This window comes from Entelurus aequoreus, linkage group LG24 (assembly GCF_033978785.1).
Source record: "Entelurus aequoreus isolate RoL-2023_Sb linkage group LG24, RoL_Eaeq_v1.1, whole genome shotgun sequence".
NCBI classification, from domain to species: Eukaryota; Metazoa; Chordata; class Actinopteri; order Syngnathiformes; family Syngnathidae; genus Entelurus; species Entelurus aequoreus.
In genome coordinates, this window is record NC_084754.1 from 22,351,453 (window position 1) to 22,372,600 (window position 21,148).

General features: G+C 37.4%; 1 protein-coding gene across 1 annotated transcript in view; it reads right to left on the reverse strand.

Moving 5' to 3' along the window:
- Positions 1-2,272: 2,272 nt before the first annotated feature.
- Positions 2,273-21,148, reverse strand: part of nudt4a (nudix (nucleoside diphosphate linked moiety X)-type motif 4a) — a 33,442-nt gene continuing 14,566 nt past the window's right edge. The window contains exons 2-5 of the mRNA XM_062035326.1: positions 11,848-11,958; positions 7,028-7,072; positions 6,702-6,789; positions 2,273-3,124 (exon numbers count right to left, since the gene is read on the reverse strand). Of these exons, the coding sequence (XP_061891310.1) occupies positions 2,898-3,124; positions 6,702-6,789; positions 7,028-7,072; positions 11,848-11,958 (471 nt within the window). The 3' untranslated portion in view covers positions 2,273-2,897. The remainder of the gene's footprint in view (positions 3,125-6,701; positions 6,790-7,027; positions 7,073-11,847; positions 11,959-21,148) is intronic.

Consider the following 21,148-nt stretch of genomic DNA (forward strand, 5'->3'; position numbering starts at 1 on the left):
TCGTTTTGTATAGCCATCCCTAAGCTTCAATGCCTTTTCTTAGCGGCACTCGCCTTTTGTTTATTTTTGGTTTAAGCGTTTTACCTTTTTCCCTGCAAACCATCGTCGTCGTTCCCGACATCTACAAAGCAATTAGCTAACTGCTGCCACCTACTGATATGGAAGAGTATTACACAGTTACTCTGCCGAGCTCTAGACAGCACAGACACTCAACAACGGCACATTTGCGGATTATAATTACTGGTTTGCAAAAAATATTTTTAACCCAATTAGGTGAAATTACATAATCTCCCACGGCACACCAAACAATATCTCACGGTACACTAGTGTGCCACGGCACAGTGGTTGAAAAACACTGACCTAGACTTCCAATGTGGTTGTAGTTTTGAAAACTAAACATGGTCACATCTACTATAAGTGAGTGGTAGTTTTATGTATTATAGGTTAAATGTTACAAATTGAGTTAATGAATTTAACTTGTAAATTGTTGTCAGTTCTTTTATTTCCGTTCAATTTATTCATCTGTTTTGATAATCCGGAAAATTGTATGTGGAAAGCTGGTGCCAGCAACTCAGTGGGTGGTTTGTACAGATAAATAGAGACATGTTATCAGGTTCTCAATTGTGCTTTACAAAACCCAAAACCAGTGAAGTTGGCACATTGTGTAAATCGTAAATAAAAATAGAATACAAAGATTTGCAAATCCTTTTCTACTTATATTCAATTGAATACACTGCAAAGACAAGATATTTCATGTTCAAACTGAGTAACTTAATTTTTTTTTGTGCAAATAATCATTAACTTAGAATTTAATGGCAGCAACACATTGCAAAAAAGTTGTCAAATTGGCATTTTTACCACTGTGTTACATGGCCTTTCCTTTTAACAACACTCAGTAAACGTTTGGGAACTGACGAGACCAATTGTTGAAGCTTTTCAGGAGGAATTATTTCCCATTCTTGCTTGATGTACAGCTTAAGTTGTTCAACTCCGTTGTCGTATTTTACGCTTCATAATGCGGCACACATTTTCAATGGGAGACAGGTCTGGACTACAGGCAGGCCAGTTTAGTACCCGCACTCTTTTACTATGAAGCCATGCTGTTCTAACACGTGGCTTGGCATTGTCTTGCTGAAATAAGCAGGGGCGTCCATGATAACGTTGCTTGGATGGCAACATATGTTGCTCCAAAACCTGTATGTACCTTTCAGCATTAATGGTGCCTTCACAGATGTGTAAGTTATCCATGCCTTGGGCACTAATACACCCCCATACCATCACAGATGCTGGCTTTTCAACTTTGCGCCTATAACAATCCGGATGGTTCTTTTCTCTGAAGGATCGAAGTTCACGGGCATTCAATGTTGGTTTTCGGCCTTATGTACAGTGATTTCTCCAGATTCCCTGAACCTTTTGATGACATTGGTGAAATCCCTAAATTCCTTGCAATAGCTCGTTGAGAAATGTTGTTCTTAAACTGTTCGACAATTTGCTCACGCATGTGTTCACAAAGTGGTGACCCTCGCCCCATCCTTGTTTGTGAATGACTTAGCATTTCATGGAAGCTGCTTTTATACCCAATCATGACGCCCACCTGTTCCCAATTAGCCTGTTCACCTGTGGGATTTTCCAAATAAGTGTTTGATGAGCATTCCTCGACTTTCTCAGTCGTTTTTGCTACTTGTGCCAGCTTTTTTTAAAACATGTTGCAGGCATCAAATTCCAAATGAGCTAATATTTGCAAAAAATAACAACGTTTACCAGTTCTTGCCTAGGGCGCCAGATTGGTTAGGGCCAGGCCTGCTGAAAAGGATTTGCAAATCATCGTATTCTGTTTGTATTTAAATTTACACAACGTGCGAACTTCACTGGTTTTGGGTTTTGTAATTCAGTGTAGCAGGATAGTCATGACAAGGGATAGTGCCAAGGAAACTAACTCTCCTGTTTGACAACACTTGGCCTTCCTGGCGAAATATGTAAACAGGCAAAGACAAGTGGAAGATGAATGCAGTGTGTTCAGTAGAAATGGGGGACAGGGTTACAAGCTGGAGCTATTATTACTGCACTTCAGGGGCATAATGAACTTTAATGTCCTAAAAATATAGCACCACTATCATATATTTTTATACTTTAAAATGTTTTTTAATTTTTTATTTATTGTAAAATTTCCTGCCAGCATTTTTTAAGTTTCATTAAAAAAATAATGTAATATGTTTACAGGAAATCTAAGTAGTAAGCCCAGACTAACTGGAGGGTTGTGTCAGGAAGGGCATTTGGTGTAAAAACTAAGCCAAATCTTTAATGCGGTTGACTTGCTGTGGCAATAAAAGACAAAAGCTTAGTAGTTTTAGGTTTTGCAATTTGTTCTCCTACTGTCCCGAAAATGAATCAAACCATTCCATTAAACATGAGGAGCGTACCGAAGAGTAACTATGAGGTACCTTTGCACCCTACGTATAAATAAGTCAGAATTCATCCATGCACATGAGCTACTCTTTCAAAACATCTTGCAAATGGTAAAGATTTAGTTTTGTCATTAAGGCACTTTGGGGATTCAACTTCTCCAAGAGTCAGCACTCGCCTTGCTATGGCTGCACCAACAATCAAATATTACTCATCGTGAAATAATTAGAAATAACCTTCAAGTTTGAGGAGCGGCCCTCTAAAAATGAACCAGAAAGCTTTTAAAGTGACTCATTTGCTTGAGCAGCTGGTGATGGTTACTACAAAAATAAACGATACTACCGGAAAACATTTAGCACTCTCCAAGCCAAATGGGTTTCCAATCAATGTCAGAGGAGTTTGAACTCCATAGCTTAAATGTCAAGAGTCTGTACAAGTAACATAGGTAACAGTGTGTTTAAGGTAAGTCCATCTCGGAGTCCAGCAAGAGTTGTCTATCGGTTGACGAGATCTGAGGCTTGTTTGGCGCGGACAGCGTAGTGAGAGGTGTTGTTGTCCATCACTTGGGAGCCCAGGGTGTTGCCGTTACTTGGGTGACACACCGGACCACAGGTGGGATTACGGGTGTTCTTGAATCTGTGCAGGTATTCTGCATGGACAGGCCTGTGGCTCTGCAGCACCCGGATGGCTTCGTCAACCTTGAACCACTTACGTTTCCTTCCTGCATGAAGTATCAAATCAATTGTTAGCATGCTGGATTACACTTGTCACCCAGTAGGAGTTGTTGCATTAGATTTACTATGTCATGTTGTGTTTGTTTTGAATGACACACTGCCAAGTTCCTTTCACGGACACAATCAGTATATGTTGCAGCTTCAGTACAGTATATACATTATTTGCTAGTTACCTACAGTCAAGCAAAAATGCAAATGTTTTACTATGTATGCACTCTTTGTGTAAGCTACTGTTCTCTTCTACTGTTAAACCAATCACTGCACAGAAAAGGGTGAAGATCCACATGGTGGCGCTGTTAGTAATCTCAACATTTGACCCAAAAAATCAGTTCTTTACACAACTCAATAGGTTCAACAAAAAACACACTGTTACTTGTTTAGAGTGTTCTGATGAATCACCAGAACATTTGTAATACACATTTTAAATGATGCAAATGACTATTTAGATACATTTTGTGCATTTACGATGCTAAAGTCAGTTAGGATATTACATAATGTTGGATATAGAAAACATTCAAGCCCTTTTTTATTGAATCAAAAGTATTGAAATTACACTTCTTCAAACAGCTAAACTTATGTACAAAGCATACTACCCAAGAATGTAAAACAATTCTTCTTAACAAAAGAGAAGAAATTTAACCTGATGGTAAAATTTTACTTAAAATATTTGTATACACATAGAACCCTTAAAACTTTTAGTATATCAGTATGTGGAATTAAATTATGGAATGGATTAAGCAAAATAATTTAAACAATGCACTGATGATCGAGTTAAGAAACTGTTTAAACGCAAAGTGTTTACAAAGTACAAGGAAGAAACATCCTGATAAACATCTTGAACCTTATTGAAAAATTAGATCATCTTATTTGTACCATTATTTATTCATGAGAACTATTTAACTTGTTTGGGTTAAAAATCGAGCACAGGAAGTGAACAAATAATTGTGTTAGAAATTGCTATGAAATAGAAAAGGGATAGGATTAAATAAACTGTGCTTCTTCCTTCACCTTTTTGGACATGTTGTAATGAGAAACTGGAAATATGTAATGTACCATATTCTAACTCTATGCACGTTAACAATAACCACAAAACCAGTAGGTCAACATATGCTAAGATATTTGATATATTTTCTGTTATAGGTGACATTGAAAATAGTGGGATAATACTTGAGAATATACACATAGTATTTTTAAGAACTGTATAAATCAGCCCTAGACTATTCTAGTTTTTGATTATAGGAATGTGTTTCTGTGCACTGATTCAGAAAACCTTTAAATGCCACAAATATAATAGAACAATAGTCAAGGGGTCCTTTTCTTTCTGAAAATGTGTCTCTGTAAAAATGTAGTTGACTAACTCTGGTATTAATAGGACTTGACATTTAAGAAAAGACAAGCAGCAATAAGTAGGTCTAGCAGCCAGATAAGAAATGCCACAGCAAACTGTTCTGAGAAAAACAAATAATGCATGAAAAGATTACGGTAAAAGAGCAATTAGCTTTTTATTGTATTACCGAATTATTAGCACAATGCCATAACATAGAAGACCGTTCAACAACTGATTTATTGATTTTGTGAAATGCGAATAGATATGTATATATTGTGTTTCTACATACACATTTAGTATTTGTACTGTATAAACTTTGTACTGTATTTAAAAGTTTGACAAGTAAATTACCTGCACCGATGTATCTAAAGTAAAGCTGGACTTTTAGTAAGCCCAATATTGCCATGAAATGTATGTTTATGGAGAAAACATCACAAGTCAATCATTCACGATTGGCACCTGAAAATTCTATTTCTGTCAGTATTTCAGGAATTCTGATACTGAAGGTCAGGTGGTATGACGTCACCAGTAAGTGTGTGTTCCACATACTCAGTTTACAAATGATGAAGTCAAACCAGCAGGCCACATCAGTCTCACTCAGTGGAATGTTTTTTGCACAACCACAACACTCCTACAATGTAGTAATCAGACCATTTTTAAGGCTAAACAATCCAGCAACAAATGGCTTATAAAAAGGCACAGTGTGAGCCTGCAAATATCATATACTGTAAGTCAATCTCCTCTTTAAATTGAATGAGCAGTATAAGTTAAGTTCAATCAAACTTGAAGAGCCCCGCTAATGCTGACAACATTGGCACTTATTTCATAGTTCTGGACCTAAAAACGATGTCTACAAGTAAAACTCCCCCAGAATAGATTCAGTAGTGATTTTAGGCTTGTTTTCTAACAAATTTTAGGACATTTTCGAAGGCCCACATTTAGCTCCAAAATGTGGGTGGGCCTGCATCAGCCTGCTGACGTCACCTACAGAAGACTGGAGGCATTTTAATATTTTTGTAGCATCTTTATCCTGAATCACAATATTTTTGTGCAGAATTCAAAAGAATGATCAAATATGTCTGCCAGATGCATTGTTGCAGGTTGTAGCAATACAACTAAAGAAGGGGTCAGCCTGAAATACTTTTCCAAATGATGGGAATATGAGGAAAGTATGGACCTTGACAATCAAATTGACTCGCGCAAAATTAGACGGACCGAGCTAGAAGAGTGATATTTGCACAGATCATTTTAATGATTCTAACTTCAAAGAAAAATGGCTTTGGTCAAAGTTTTGATGGAAAACATTTAAAAGACTCAAGCTAAATGTGATACCAAAAATCAGGAACACCCTCGAGGGAAGAAGTTAAAACCTGCGGAAAAACTAAGAAAAAAAACAGAAGACCTGGTGCACAAAAATAAAGAGAAAAGAAGGTAACTAGGATTCTATTTTGCGTCCACTTCTACTGATGTTATCTTAAGATTCTTGAGGAAATGCTCAAAGCGCATGAGGAAACACACAATATGGTGTTTATGGAAGAGGAGATGGAAGAGCACGGAAGTCAGGAAATGGTGATTCTTTGGTATTTCTTTTGTGGTCATATATTTAACCATATCAGTTTTGAAGTGATCATGGACCAGGGCAATAAAAACATGCAACGTGTCTTTATCCACACTATTGGGAAAATGGGCTCCAGTTCTGTAGATGAAGTCGCACCAAGAGGGGGCCACACATCGAGTATGACGACGGAAACGGAGCATTCCAAATAAAGTTAGTTATCTTCTCATTACACAAAAACTAATTGATATTATTGGAAATGACTGCCATTAATTTTCAGGAGCAAAAATACTTAAAGAGAACCTATTATTGAATTAACTGTCATCTGAATACTGTGAGTCTCTCAAAACTGTGTAGCAATGGTTGGCCAACATGTCACTCTTATCCATTTTCCGTTAAAACAGGGATAGTAGAATGTAAATAAATAAGAATGGTGGTTAACTGGTAAAGTAAACACACCTATGTAGACAACTACCGGTTTAACTAGAGAATATCACTGATCGACATTATAGCTTTACCTTGGAAAAGAAAAAGCAACCAAAGCAATACAGCAAGTGGTAATGAATTTGCATTATTTTCTATGGATAAGTAAGTACAGAGGTTGTAATCTACAGTATATGTAATAATTAGTTTTTGTTCAACAAAAGTGTCAACATAAAACAAACACATAAAAAAGGCATACCTATGTTGACAGCATCCTCCCAGTCTTCCAGTATCTCTGTCACAATGAGGACGTAAACATAAGTCCTGTGCTTGCTGTCTTGGTTGTGCTGTAAAAGTTTAAATGAAAAACACTGCATTTAATTTCTGCTGGGTCAATGCAATGCTTGTATATGTTTCATCTACAAGGTAATATGGTGCACAAATTGTGATCCCAACAGTACTTCTTTTATAGACACAAGAAGAATGCAACACTAGCGAATTCTTCGTAGTATTAGATAAAGTCATACAAAAGTGTGCCACATGTACATTTCATAGACATTTCTCATGATGGTCTTACTGGTTTACCTCGAAAATCCCAAGTAGTCTGCCAAGCTTTCCCTTCACCCCAGCCTGTACACAAAAGAAAACCAAAAATTAAACACTCACAATTTTCATTTTGATTTGGGTGACCACCACAATGACTTGAATTTTAAAGTGCTCAGCCTGACATTATTTGCATTGCTTTCACAATTGGAACACATTTGGAGAGCAACATGTTTTTATAAAGGCATGGTGATGACAAGTGTGACAAGGTATGTCCTACAGAACACAAACCTCCACTACAGGTTGAAAACGAATCAAACATATCCCTGTGTTTTCTCCTTGAGATGGTACTAACAATGCTGATGAGAAGGCCCAACAGAGATGACCAGGTAGACTGAACGCAGGGGGAGAATATGGCTTAACAGTAGAGTCCGTGAGTCAGGATCTATTGACAATGTGTGGAAAAGAGGCTGAACTCAGATACAGTAATTCGACTGAGAAATGTGTTTTACAGTATCATGTCATTAAGACCTAGCAGCCTGTGGATTAGACTCCAGACAGCATGTAGAATCATATTTTTCCTCAACATAATCCCTGTTGCTGGCCAGGGATGCCTGATGCATTCCAGGGGCTCAAGAACTTGTTTAGCGACATAAATGCCTGATGTGTGGCGCTACAAACCTGAGCTCTGTTTTTAGAGCTGCCCGATCGTTAGGTAAGGATCAGATAACTGCAGCCCGCAAAGTCCCAAAAGGTTTGCCTGTATTAAAACACGTGCAAAGTCGCAAAGATAATCTACTAAACTTGTGCACAGAGGATTGCATCTCTTATGTATGGAAAGTTAGGAGGGCAATCCATTAAGGGTGTCTGTCTTCATGCATATGCAGAATATATGCTGATCGTCAGTACGCCCACAACACTGGAGGGCGGGGGGGAAGGTGCAAATACAATCATTTGATTGATTGATTGATTGATTGAAACTTTTATTAGTAGATTGCACAGTGAAGTACATATTCCGTACAATTGACCACTAAATGGTAACACCCGAATACGTTTTTCAACTTGTTTAAGTCGGGGTCCACTTAAATTGATTCATGATACAGACATATACTATTTAGCACACACAGTGTGATCTAGCAAGACTGAAATTGTTCTGTAGCCGCTGTTTTGTGTCTTTATTTGGCACGTCTGGAAAGGACCTGCAAACTGGCAGTTGCACAGAAATTGCTGTGAAAAAGGAGGTGATCATGCTGCAGCTCGGTCCTACATATCCTTTTTAACATATATGGACTGTCAAAAATAAAAATATTACACATATTGTCTATTCAGCAATATCATTTTATACTTTTATAACTGTTGAATGACTTAAAAAGATTGATTAAAACAAATTAAATTGATGCGTTTTGGTGTTTGTTCGCGTTTTTGTTTTATTATATACTGTATATATATATATATATATATACTGTATATATATATATATATATATATATATATATATATATATATATATATATATATATATATATATATATATATATATATATATATATATATATATATATATATATATTTAAAGAAAATGACATAGGCTCCAGCGCCCCCCGCGACCCCGAAGGGAATAAGCAGTAGAAAATGGATGGATGGATGGACATGCAATATGCATTTTCATAATATTCAAGGACATACTTGCAGTTAGTGCCAGCGACTTCCATTAACACACCTTCAGTGCGCTAAAAAGTGAGTTCCGTTGTAGATGAAGGATGGCTTCTAACATGCCCATAAAAGTAGTACATGTCTGCTGCATGTTTCAAAACATAGCAAAACTCCACAGGTAGGAACATGCTAACATGAATGTGCAGTAAATGAATGTCTCCATGGTGAAAGCCGTGTTTTATTTAAAACTCATTTAAATAAGGAAGTCTGCACCAGTTATCAATTGTGTACGTAGTCTTAGTGGCTCACACGCAACACACCTACTAATAGTACATACAATGTTATAGTTTTCACACGCTGTTTACAGTGTGGGATTTGGGTTTTAGTAGATCAGGCCCTAAATGTTTAGTGTCTGTGTCACTGCCCTCTCATTTGCCTTGCATGAGTTATTCCTGCAGGCAGGGGGCCAGGGGAATTGTAATTGTCAATCATACATTTATCTATTTTATGCTGCTGCAGTCACATATACTGTATATACTGTAATATTGTACATGGTCATTGGTATATATTGTATATGTTATAGACATAATATAATATATCTGTATATATATATTATTCTGTACACATATTATGTATATATTCGTATATATGTTAGATTTTTTTATCGCTATATTAGTCTATTTATACCTGCATTGTCCTTTCCATCCTTACACTTTCCATCATTGTAACTGAGCTACTGTGTTGAACAATTTCCCTTGTGGATCATTAAAGTTTGTCTAAGTCTAAGTCTAAATGCAAGACTCACACTAACATTCCCCCTCAATCTGCACCTTCTGCACCAACACCTTCTATTCTGGTTTGGTTTAGCATTTTAGCATTTAATTTTCAATAAACCACATCTTGATTATACCTATTGCAGTGCTATTCTACTAAATTGTTCTAGGGGCCACATTTAAAAAAACTAAGGACTATAGGGGACCGGACTTCTCCTTTCACTATTATTCTTATTACCAGCATTCTCTTCAGTGGGCCTTTTTAGGTGTATTTCTTGTTAGAGTTACACATTTCAGAAATAAATAGCTGTGTTATGCAAAATACAAGTGTCTACTACAGTTGACGCTGTACAGGGCAGCCCCTGGCTAAATTGGGGTCCTAATTTTATATTATTTGACTCAAACTTAAATTTAATTAGATGTGCATTTTGGACCTAATTAGGAGTTATTCGGGTGCAAAAAAACAAATCTAACATGCTAAAACATAGATGAGCAAACCTTTCAGCCACAATTCTCACTGAGAATCAAACCCAGTACATCTGTCTTACATTAACACTTTGTGCCATAACTACTACATTAACACTGCGCCATGAGTGATTTAGCTATTACATTTTTAACAGTGACAGAGCAGAAAGGGGCTATGCACAGCGCAAGGTCTGCATGTAGGGAGGGACAGCCCTAAAGCTGGCCTTTAAGAGGTTACAATGTTGATGCAAGATCTGCCACTGTGTTAGTACTGGTCCAAGTTTCTCTATACACTCTAGTCTTTTTATTAGACTTAATTTGCTGCAATGTTAAAGTCTCTGCCAAGTTTTCAACTGAACTCAGTCGGGGGTCGTGTGGTGTAATTTTGGAGCCAGATTTGTACCCCTGGCTGCTTGTTGAATAACACCGTCTTATTGTCCCCCCTCATTATTTGTCATGGGCGATGAGTCAGCCTGTGTTAGCGTCAAAGTGGCAATTAAAAAGCAGGACATTCTTTACAGAACAAACACTGTGAATGTTACTGTATGTCAATAAAACTACATCTGAAGAAAGCTGTCCATTACAATTGTCAATAAACATGTTTTTTTTTACATTGTTTTTACTTGTAATTTCTTTTTTTACTGCATCAATAAAACCTGCTTAGAACTAGGAATAATCTGTACATTTGTTTTCAAAATATATAGAAAATTTTACACGTTCCTAACACTTTTGTAAACATCTAAATTATAGCGGCTTTTGAAATTCATACATATTAAAAATCATCATTATTATTACTGCATTTGACATTTTATGTTAAAAGAATGACATTTGAAATCAGTCATTCGTGCATTCCATGTTGTCAAGTTGAACTCTACATTGGGGTACTGAAATATGAAGATTTGAGTTGTGGGGTTGCCAACGTTGTTGGTTTGCAAGCTCATCTATATTCAGACACGTCTGGTCATGGAGGCACAGTGTGGAGTAACTGGAGACCCTTCCCAAATGTCACTGCTGTACTTCAAAGCTGTCAACATACTACAATCCAAGGCGAACCACAACTCAAACCACTAAAGACTATGTGAATAAAGAAGCCACTTTTTTAAAGAAGCCACAATATAATTCAACTGCAAGTTATCACCAAACATTCAGAACATTTACCTGTGGCTTTTTTGTTTAAAGATGTGTACACATAAGTTGTTTGTGCCTTTTGTCATCAACTGACTCGGGATCTGGAATCTTTTCCTCCAGATTTGGTCCAATGTTCACAAAGTACTTATTGAAGCTTTCAACTACTTCGTTCATGTTGTCATTTTTTACATTTCCATCTAAGAAGTGTCTGGAAAAAAAATAGTAGTGACAACTTCAATATATAAATTTAAAAAGTGTACATTTTCAAAAGACAAATTAGGATACTTTTGAAGAGCGTGGGGGCGATTTCATTTACAATCTTGGAAGGCCTCCACAAATGAACATCTTGCAGACAGACTCAAAAAACGAGTTAGGAAAGTGACTGTGGAGCAAAATTTACACCAAAGCATATTCAATACATATTCTAGGCCACAATGAAATGTTTTAAATGTAGATTAAAATCATCATAGGTTCCTTTTAAACTGACTCAATTTAACTTTTTGGACTATTTACTACTGCGTTCTATAATAAAAAGGTTCTTAAAAGTTGCCATCAAATAGTGATCACAATACAGTCGTGTTGTAAACGCGTATGTTTGCGCGTTTGAGTCAGTGTTAGTCAACCTAATCATATCCCCAAACACACACCCAAACAAACACACACTCACAGACACACATACTGTGCACGTGTTATGTGTCCAAACCGAATGTAAGTATTTTTTGTTTTTGTATTACAGTTTTGTGAATTATAAATGTATAAATATAAATATATATAAATCATGCTACAAAAACATTTTTTTATGACTGAATGTTAATCATTTTGACTTTTTTCTGTAGACCTCACCTCCTCATACACCTCTCTAACAGCCGCCCCACAGGGCTCCTCCTCAGGCTCCATTCCTCCCCCAGGAACAATCCATTGGTCTGGATGTCGGCTGCTGCTCACCAGTAGCACCTACACGTGCGAGAAGACTTATCAGGGTTTTTTTCCTGTCAAATGGACTGAGATACTGATTTCATAGTGCTTATACAGAGAAACATCAAGTCTTGCTTCGCATCAGCCAATCCTTTCACAGAAAGAGTACTGAACATAGAGTACTGAAGCAAGATTGGTCTACTCTAACCAGTGTTTTGTTGGGATTATGCAAACCTTTAGTACCACCACTGGTCAAATACATTTACAAAATTTGTCATGTGGAATTTTACTTCTCTATGGATGAAGTTTGTGTTTACTTCAAACATCCACACTAAATTACAGTAGATCACATCTCATGTTCACAGTCACCCAATTTAACAAATCCAAAAATGGCTAAGAAGAAGCAGATGCTATTTCATCCTAACCCTTCTCCGTAATTGAATTGTTCACTACATGTGTTCAATATAGCTTAAAGTACATTAGCTAGGGATAGTGACCTTTACTATTTAGCAGCATCTACAAGATGGTAGCAGTCAGATATTTTGAGAACGGTAACTATGATTACCGCACCAAACTGAGCTCTGTTGCTTGATGGAAACATGTTTAAAGTAATCAAAACAACTATGGAGGAAGGTAGAGTCTGGATATTAGAAAATATTACAATAAGATTTTGCTTCACAACACAGGGTTGCAAAAATGTGATTTCCCCGGTTGGCAAAATAAGCATGTCAATACCACTGCAGAGCCTGAACTTTGTCCTAATTGGAATGGGTGTAAGCATTCTTACATGTTGACTTGCTCATATTTGTAAATAGGAATTAGGATGGAGTTACTCGCTATATAGAATAAAAACATTTTAGTGGAAACTAATTGTGTTAAAGTTGGTTAGGAGTCGGATTGAAAAAAAAACGGACTAAAAGGTTTTGGCTCTATCAAAAATAAACTGGCTGTGGGTGATGCGCTCCAGTAGCTAAAAATAACCTTATTAAGATTAATTACTAAAGTACACCTACAAGGTACAAGGCATGTGTAGATACTCCAGTATTTACTGGATGTTCAGTTAAATGTCTGCGTAGGTGACTTAGGTCTCGGTGATCCGTAAAGTTTGAATCGAGGCAACTAGACTGTTTGTTGAAAACGTTTCACCTTTGATCCAAATGGCTTCGACAGATCAAACATTTTAGGTGTGGAGTTTCGCTATTTGTGTCCTTGGGGGGGTTGTCACCTGGGTGTGGTCACATCACAGGGCCTGTGTGTGGCTTTGTGTGGCCCTAAACACAAATGTGTTTGTGGCCCCATTTTGGTCTATAATATTACTTATTACTAATAGATTCCTGAAGGGCTTACACCACACCCTGAACTTAACATCACCGCCCTACATAACATAACATGGTCACTACTGCCTAGTTTCTATCTTTATATTCTTATTCTTACTGTTATATTTTTATTCTTATTATTGCTTTTTATTTTTATTGTTATTGTTATATTTTCTATTTTTTTCCATGTATACCCCATTATTAACTTTTTACTTTTTAAATTTGATCTCAATTCTGTACACTGCTGCTGGAATTTTTATTTTCCTGAGGGAACTCTCCTGGAGGAATCAATAAAGTACTATCTCTCTATCTATCTATCTACATTCACACACTCAGTATGTTTACTGTATGTTTTGATTTCCTGATTCATGTAGGATTATCATTCATAGATAATAATTATCATAATAATACAATATAATTATCATTATAAGTGCATCTGCTGGGGGGTTAAGGCTCTCCTATCTTTAAAAACTAGTGATGCCTCTGTTTCGAACTTTAACCAAGGTTCCTTGAACATAAATGTGAGCTTTGATAACCTTATGACATCTGTGTTGAGGGAACAATAAAATGTTCCATGCTGGACTTGTCGCGACATGGAGGAAAAGGATAGACTTTATTTATCCAACAATGGGAAAGTTATGTTTACCATTTAAAATTTTGCAAAAGTGTGTAGGTAGTATTACACATTACTAATTTGATTTAAACAACCTTACTAACAAACTTTGACAGAAAACATTGTAAAAATTATTCAAATCTTTACAAAAGCCCACACCAAGATCATGTGGCCCCCCTAGTGGCCCTAGAACAACCGCATAAAGTGTTTATGCGGCGGGCCTGCCAAGGGTGGTCACAACAGTTTTTGTTATAGTGGCCCAGCGTAGCTGTTGAACGACAGTACTGCTTACCAGCAAGTCGTTTGCCAGGCTGGTGGCAAAACAAATAATTGGTGGTATTTTTTCCTGTGGAATGAGACCATCTTTGGGGGAGAGATATTAGGACATTGTAGTAAGCAGAGAATAGGTGATGGAGCAAATCACCTCATCTGTTTAGGTAGGATCGTTCGGCTTTGACAATAAGGGCTTATCTTACCTCTGTTTAAAACCAGTGGTGCCCACAATGAGATGTCGGACATAATTGTCCTGAAAGGAATGAGATGCATTTCAAAAAGAAGGAACATTCCCTTTGTGACCACCCCCAGGGGCCACACCAACCAGGCACACTAATAGGGAAACTCCACACCTAAAATCTTAGTACTGAGGAAGCCTCTTAGACAAAAGGTGAAATGTCTTCAACAAACACGAATCTGGTTAACTCGATTTAAACTGTATGTGAGGTGTTATTTTGGTCTATTGTCAAGGAAACGTGACAAATCATACGTAAAAAAAAATCACACACAGTCAACTGCAAACACAGTCAGGGAACAAGCCTTTGTAAAACCATTGGATCAGCAGTTGCCTTTCAGTGTGCGAGCACACCACAGGAGGTTAATGACCCTAACAGATAACTTGTCAACAGTGCAAACAGCATAGTCCTAGTTAACTTCTTGTGCAATTGGGGTTTTGCAATAGTGTTTATGGTAACATGTTAACATGCATAACTGTCAAGTGTAAATATAGGTTAACCAATGCTCGTTTGTAAAATACTAATGACAGAGGCATAACATTTTTTGAACGCAAGACCCCTTTAAATAACTACCAGAGGTGGGTAGAGTAGCCAGAAATTGTACTCAAGTAAGAGTACTGTTACTTTAGAGATGTATTACTCAAGTAAAAGTAAGGAGTAGTCACCCAAATATTTACTTGAGTAAAAGTAAAAAGTATGTTGTGAAAAAAATACTCAAGTACTGAGTAACTGATAAGTAACCTGTTCGTTGAATGATGACGGCAACAAATAATGCACAAAAACATAAAAATAGCAATGAGCAAATTCAGAACCAGGAATATCTCTTAAGCAACTAAAACAATGATATATATTAAATAATAATACATTAACATAAAAAAAATGAAGGCAAATTGAGCCACAATAACTTAACAGCACCATAGGCTCAGTAGGCAGAGATTACAAAGGAAAATAACAAGTTAGCCTTTACGCAAACCATAAACTGATAGGTGTAGGCTGCACCTGAGAACACACTGTGTGTGTGTGCGACTGTGTGTGTGAGTGTGTTTCTGACTGTCTGTCTATGAGGCTGCAGTGCGTTAATAAATGTCCCCACACGATGTACATTTGACAGTGATTCATAGCAGGGAAGCTAACATCAGCCTACGGTGACAGCCAAAATATCTACTAACGTTACTTACCGCGATGTGCTTCCTCAAATTTGACGTTGGGTTCGTGTAAGCTTAAGCTTGTTGTTTGCCGCTGAAACTTTATGTGCAGTTAATCATGTGACCGCCTGGCTCTGTTTGATTGGTGAAACGGAGTCAAATGTCACCAGTGACTGCATTTGATTGGTGAAACGGAGTCAAACGTCACCAGTGACTGTATGTGATTGGTGAAACGCAGGCATGCGATAGATCCTACTTTGAAGGTCTGCCTGACAAACCAAAACAAACAAAGCGTGCATTAACAGATCGATAAAAATCAGTAGCTAGTAGCGAGCTGAATGTAGATAAATGGAGCGGAGTAAAAGTAGCGTTTCTTCTCTATAAATATACGAATGTAAAAGTAAAAGTATGTTGCATTAAAACTACTCTTAGAAGTACAATTTATCCCAAAAGTTACTCAAGTAGATGTAACGGAGTAAATGTAGCGCGTTACTACCCACCTCTGATAACTACCAATGCATATTCTACTTTTATTCTCCCGTTTGCATACTTTTAACGCCTCCAATTGATTCAAATGTTGGTATTGGGTGACAAAAAGAGAGAAAATAAAACCAAATCCTGCTCTGAGTTAATCTGTTAATACTTACAGAACTGAGGTCTTGTGAGCCACATGTAACCAAAGAAAACAGTTACTAATTTTTATGGGGGACGGTGTGGCGCAGTTGGGAGAGTGGCCGTGCCAGCAACCTGAGGGTTCCTGGTTCAATCCCCACCTTCTACCAATCTCGTCACGTCCGTTGTGTCCTTGAGCAAGACACTTCATACTTGCTCCTGATGGGTCGTGGTTAGGGCCTTGCATGGCAGCTCCCGCCATCAGTGTGTGAATGTGTGTGTGAATGGATGAATGTGGAAATAGTGTCAAAGCGCTTTGAGTACCTTGAAGGTTGAAAAGTGCTATACAAGTATAACCCATTTATCATTTATTTATTTTGAGTGAGTTGCATTGAGGTCTTATATTCTAAGGTCTAAGGCTAAATTAGACATTACAGAAAAACATAACCCTGTTATGCATGATGTGCAAGCTCCATTTTATTTTTGACATTTGGTTGAAATGTGTATGGAAATTCGGTGGATATTCGACTTTAGAGTTTGTTCTGCTCAGGTGTCAATCACATCATTTAATGTGGCCCGCAAAAGCACGGAAGTACTGTGCATCAACAAAGCATTTCATTTTTATTGTTAAATAGATTTAAAATTTGAGTGAAAAATATTGTACCGCATGCAACTGCAAATCTTCTTAACTCAAAATGATTTGAGGCAACTAGCTATAGGTTGTTTTTGGACACGAGACTTTTGAACGGAAGTGAACGAAGTGGTGAGCTACCAAACTAACATGGCCACTGTGTAGCTAACAGAGTGAGGAAAAGGATAGACTTATCCGAGTATGCAAGGGGCCTAGATCTTACCACTAAAAGCAGATACAAGCAGAAAATGCAAACTATGCAATACAATCTATCCCTATATGTTATCGAAAAAAGATTTGTCGAGTGATTTCAAGAATTATCCGTGGGTCATGTTCCCAGACACGTCAAAAAATGTGGTGCTCCAAATGTCATTCTATACGACAAAACAGATGAAAACTTGGAAAAGCATGGAGGCTTTCAACTTCTTTATGTGTGTCTGAGTCAAGGAAGTTGGTATCAAGACTCTACCTGATAAATTATGCATCCTTTTTGCTCAGGGAAGGTTGCATTTCATGATTTTTAACTTCACGTCTACAGCCATGTCTTTTGCTTTGCTGTTGTTGTACGCGCCGTTTACGAGTACACATGTTTATCCCCATCTTTTTATAAAAATAAGATGTCAGCAATGTGTATGTGCTGAAATCTTCATTTATGATTGTTCGCTTTGGTAAAATAATAACTCTTAGGTTTTGCTTACATTTGACTCGCCGAGTTGGTGCTTTACTAAACAACTTGTAACAAAATGTGTTTTGGGAAATACAAGCAATATCAAGATAATACTTCTTTGGGAAGTACTAAACGTTGAAAGTATATCAAACAAACCTTAAACGAAGTGATCACTGTAAACTCATGTGTTCTTTAACTCTGCCTACTTGGACTGAAGTGTGTGCTATTTCTTGACTTCTTTCGTAAAACCTTGACATCTTTCACCCTTCTTGATTACCTCTCAGAGAACTCATAAACATTTCTTCAGTTCCCACAGCTATTCCAAGCTGAACTTTAATATCTGCTTGTTATCTTGACCTCTAATTTAAAAGTAGTTTGTTGCTAAACAATGATAATCAAATGAATAGGCCAATTGCGTAATAATACCATGAGTTGATTAAATATGTATTTGTGCTGGCAGACCATTATTTTTTATATCAGATTAATCACGATTTATCCCAGTTTATTATTTGCTTGCATAATTCAAATTACCTTATAAAATGTATATAGTATAATATTTGGAGACACATTTCAATTTTATTGTCAGAATTTCATACAGGAATACATGTTATTTGAATTCACTACAGTTACAGTGCATCCGGAAAGTATTCACAGCGCTTCACTTTTTTCTACAGTTTGTTATGTTACAGATTTATTCCAAAAGTGGCGAAGTTGATAGAGTGGCTGTGCCAGCAATCGGAGGGTTGCTGGTTACTGGGGTTCAAGCCCCACCTTCTACCATCCTAGTCACGTCCGTTGTGTCCTTGGGCAAGACACTTCACCCTTGCTCCTGATGGGTGCTGGTTAGCGCCTTGCATGGCAGCTCCCTCCATCAATGTGTGAATGTGTGTGTGAATGGGTGAATGTGGAAATACTGTCAAAGCGCTTTGAGTACCTTGAAGGTAGAAAAGCGCTATACAAGTGTAACCCATTTATCATTTATTATTTATAATTTAAATTAAATTCTACAGACAACACCCCATATTGACAATGTGAAAAGTTTTTTTTTTAAACTGCAAATGAATAAAAAATAAAAAACACAAAATCACATGTACATAAGTATTCACAGCCTTTGCTCAATGCTTTGTTGATGCACCTTTGGCAGCAATTACAGCCTCAAATCTTTTTGAATACGATGCCACAAACTTGGTACACCTATCTGTGGGCAGTTTTTCCCATTCCTCTTTGCCCATTTCTCTGTACAGCGCCTCTCAAGCTCCATCTGGTTGGATGAGGGGCGTTGGTTTTCATCTATGATGTCTCTGCATTGATCTTTCTCTCTATTCTGACTCGTCTCCCAGTTCTTGCTGCTAAAAACCATCCCCACAGCATGATGCTACCACCACCATGCTTCACTGTAGAGATAGTCTTGGCCTGTTGATGAGTGGTGCCTGGTTTCCTCCAAACATGACGCCTGGCATTTACACTAAAGAGTAAAATCTTTGTTTTCTCAGACCAGATCAATTTGTTTCTCATCGTCTAGGACTATTTCAGGTGCATGTTGGCAAACATTTTAATAAGAAATTGAGTCAGTCTGGCCACTATACCATAGAGGCCTGATTGGTGAATTGCTGCAGAGATGATTGTCCTTTTGGAAGGTTCTCCGCTCTCCACAGAGGAATGCTGTAGCTCTGACTGAGTGCCCGTCAGGTTCTTGGTCACTTCCCTGACTAGACTAAGATGAATGCAGCAATGTACAGAGACATCCCGGATGAAAACCAACGCTTCCCAGCCAACCTGATGGAGCTTGAGAGGTGCTGCAAAGAGGAATGGGCAAAGAGGAATGTGCAAAACTGCCCAAAGATAGGTGTGCCAAGCTTCTGGCATAATATTAAAAAAATACTTGAGGCTGTAAATGCTGCCAAAGGTGCATCAACAAAGTACTGAGCTAAGGGTCTGAATATTTATGTATATGGGATTTTTTTTGGATACATTTACAAAAAAATTCTACATTTCTGTTTTTTTCTGTCAATGACAAATAAAATGAACTTGTTTGATTTTAGCCAATGGCTGCCATGTAATAAAGAGTGAAACATTTAAAGGGGTCTGACTACTTTCCGTACCACTGTATATGTGATTTTTTAATTTTTTTAAAATAAATTAGCAAAATAAAAAAAAGTTTCACATTGTCATTATGGAGTATTGTGTGTAGAATTTTTGAGGACAAAAATGAATTTAATCCATTTTGGAAAAAGCGTGTGACACAACAAAATGTGGAAAAAGTGAAGCGCTGTGATTACTTTCAGGATGCACTGGATGTACTCAAAAGTCAAAACTTGGTAATAGTTTTATCTAAAAATCCAGTCGGGTTTTATTCCGGAGTGAAAATTACCAGAGATCTCACCAGTCTGAGCATGTGCGCTCAAAAAAAAATTGTGAATAATCTGCGTAAATACATGATACATTTTGTATTTTTTTAGATGAATCGTATGAGTTGATGCTTTAAATTTTACAGCCCTGGTATCAAAGTGGTTTTGCAGTTACAAGTGGTCCTGTGAGGGAAGCCTTAACTGAGATGTTGACACCCGTGTTCTACTGTACTATACTATTGTTTAATCTGTTCACCCTGTGACAACACCATATGTCATACTTGCCAACCCTCCCGAATTTTCCGGGAGACTCCCGAATTTCAGTGCCTCTCCCGAAAATCTCCTGGGACAACCATTCTCCCGAAAATCTCCAGATTTCCAGCCGGACAACTATATTGGTGGCATGCCTTAAAGGCACTGCCTTTAGCGTCGTCTCTCACCTGAAAAGGAGACTATTATATATGTCTCCATTATCCATAGGTTTATCTATAACCCATAAAGTAGGCAGGCACGGAACTATTTCTCAGCATGTGTTTATTCCAGCCGGCACGTTAATACTGTAGCGGCTGGCTACGGGGTGTTAGCCAACGACTGTGGCTGGGGGGTGGGACTTCCGGGAGCGATAGGGAAGTGACGTTGTTAATAGGAAGTGGGTGTTCGAGATTTGCCGGGAAAAGGGATAGACACACATTGGAGCTGTTTTGTGGTTGAATTAAATCTTGTGCAATAAAGACAAGACAAAGAAAGAAGTCATATGAGCCTGAATTCCTGGGATTATTACAATACACTGACAAACAACTTCCGGATTCCCATCATGCATTGCTTCAAAACTACGGCAAGTAGTAATGTCCAAAATTTCCAACCGGACAAACAATATTGGGTGTGTGCCTTAAAGGCACTGCCTTTAGCGTCATCTCTCACCTGAAAAGGAGACTATTATATATGTCTCCGTTATCCATAGGTTTATCTATAACCCATAACACGGTGGCCGAATGGATATAGTCACTCATGAACGGTCAAAGAACAAGGTGACGGCAAAGCAGTATTATGGGCCACCTTGCAAGCAACATTCTGTTCTCATTTGCGGATGTTTTCAACATATCCGTGAAGGATATGTTCCCAGATTCAGAAATCGCTCGCCAGTACTCAAATGGCAGAACAAAAGCTACTCAAATAGTGAAAGGTAAGTGGGTTTTTTTTTAAAGTAAGCAGCAAGTACAGTACAGTTAGTAGAACAACTGTGTTTTCATTACTGTACTATATATATATACATATATATACATATATATATATATATATATATACATATATATATATACATACATATATATATATATATATATATACATATATATATATACATACATATATATATATATATATATATA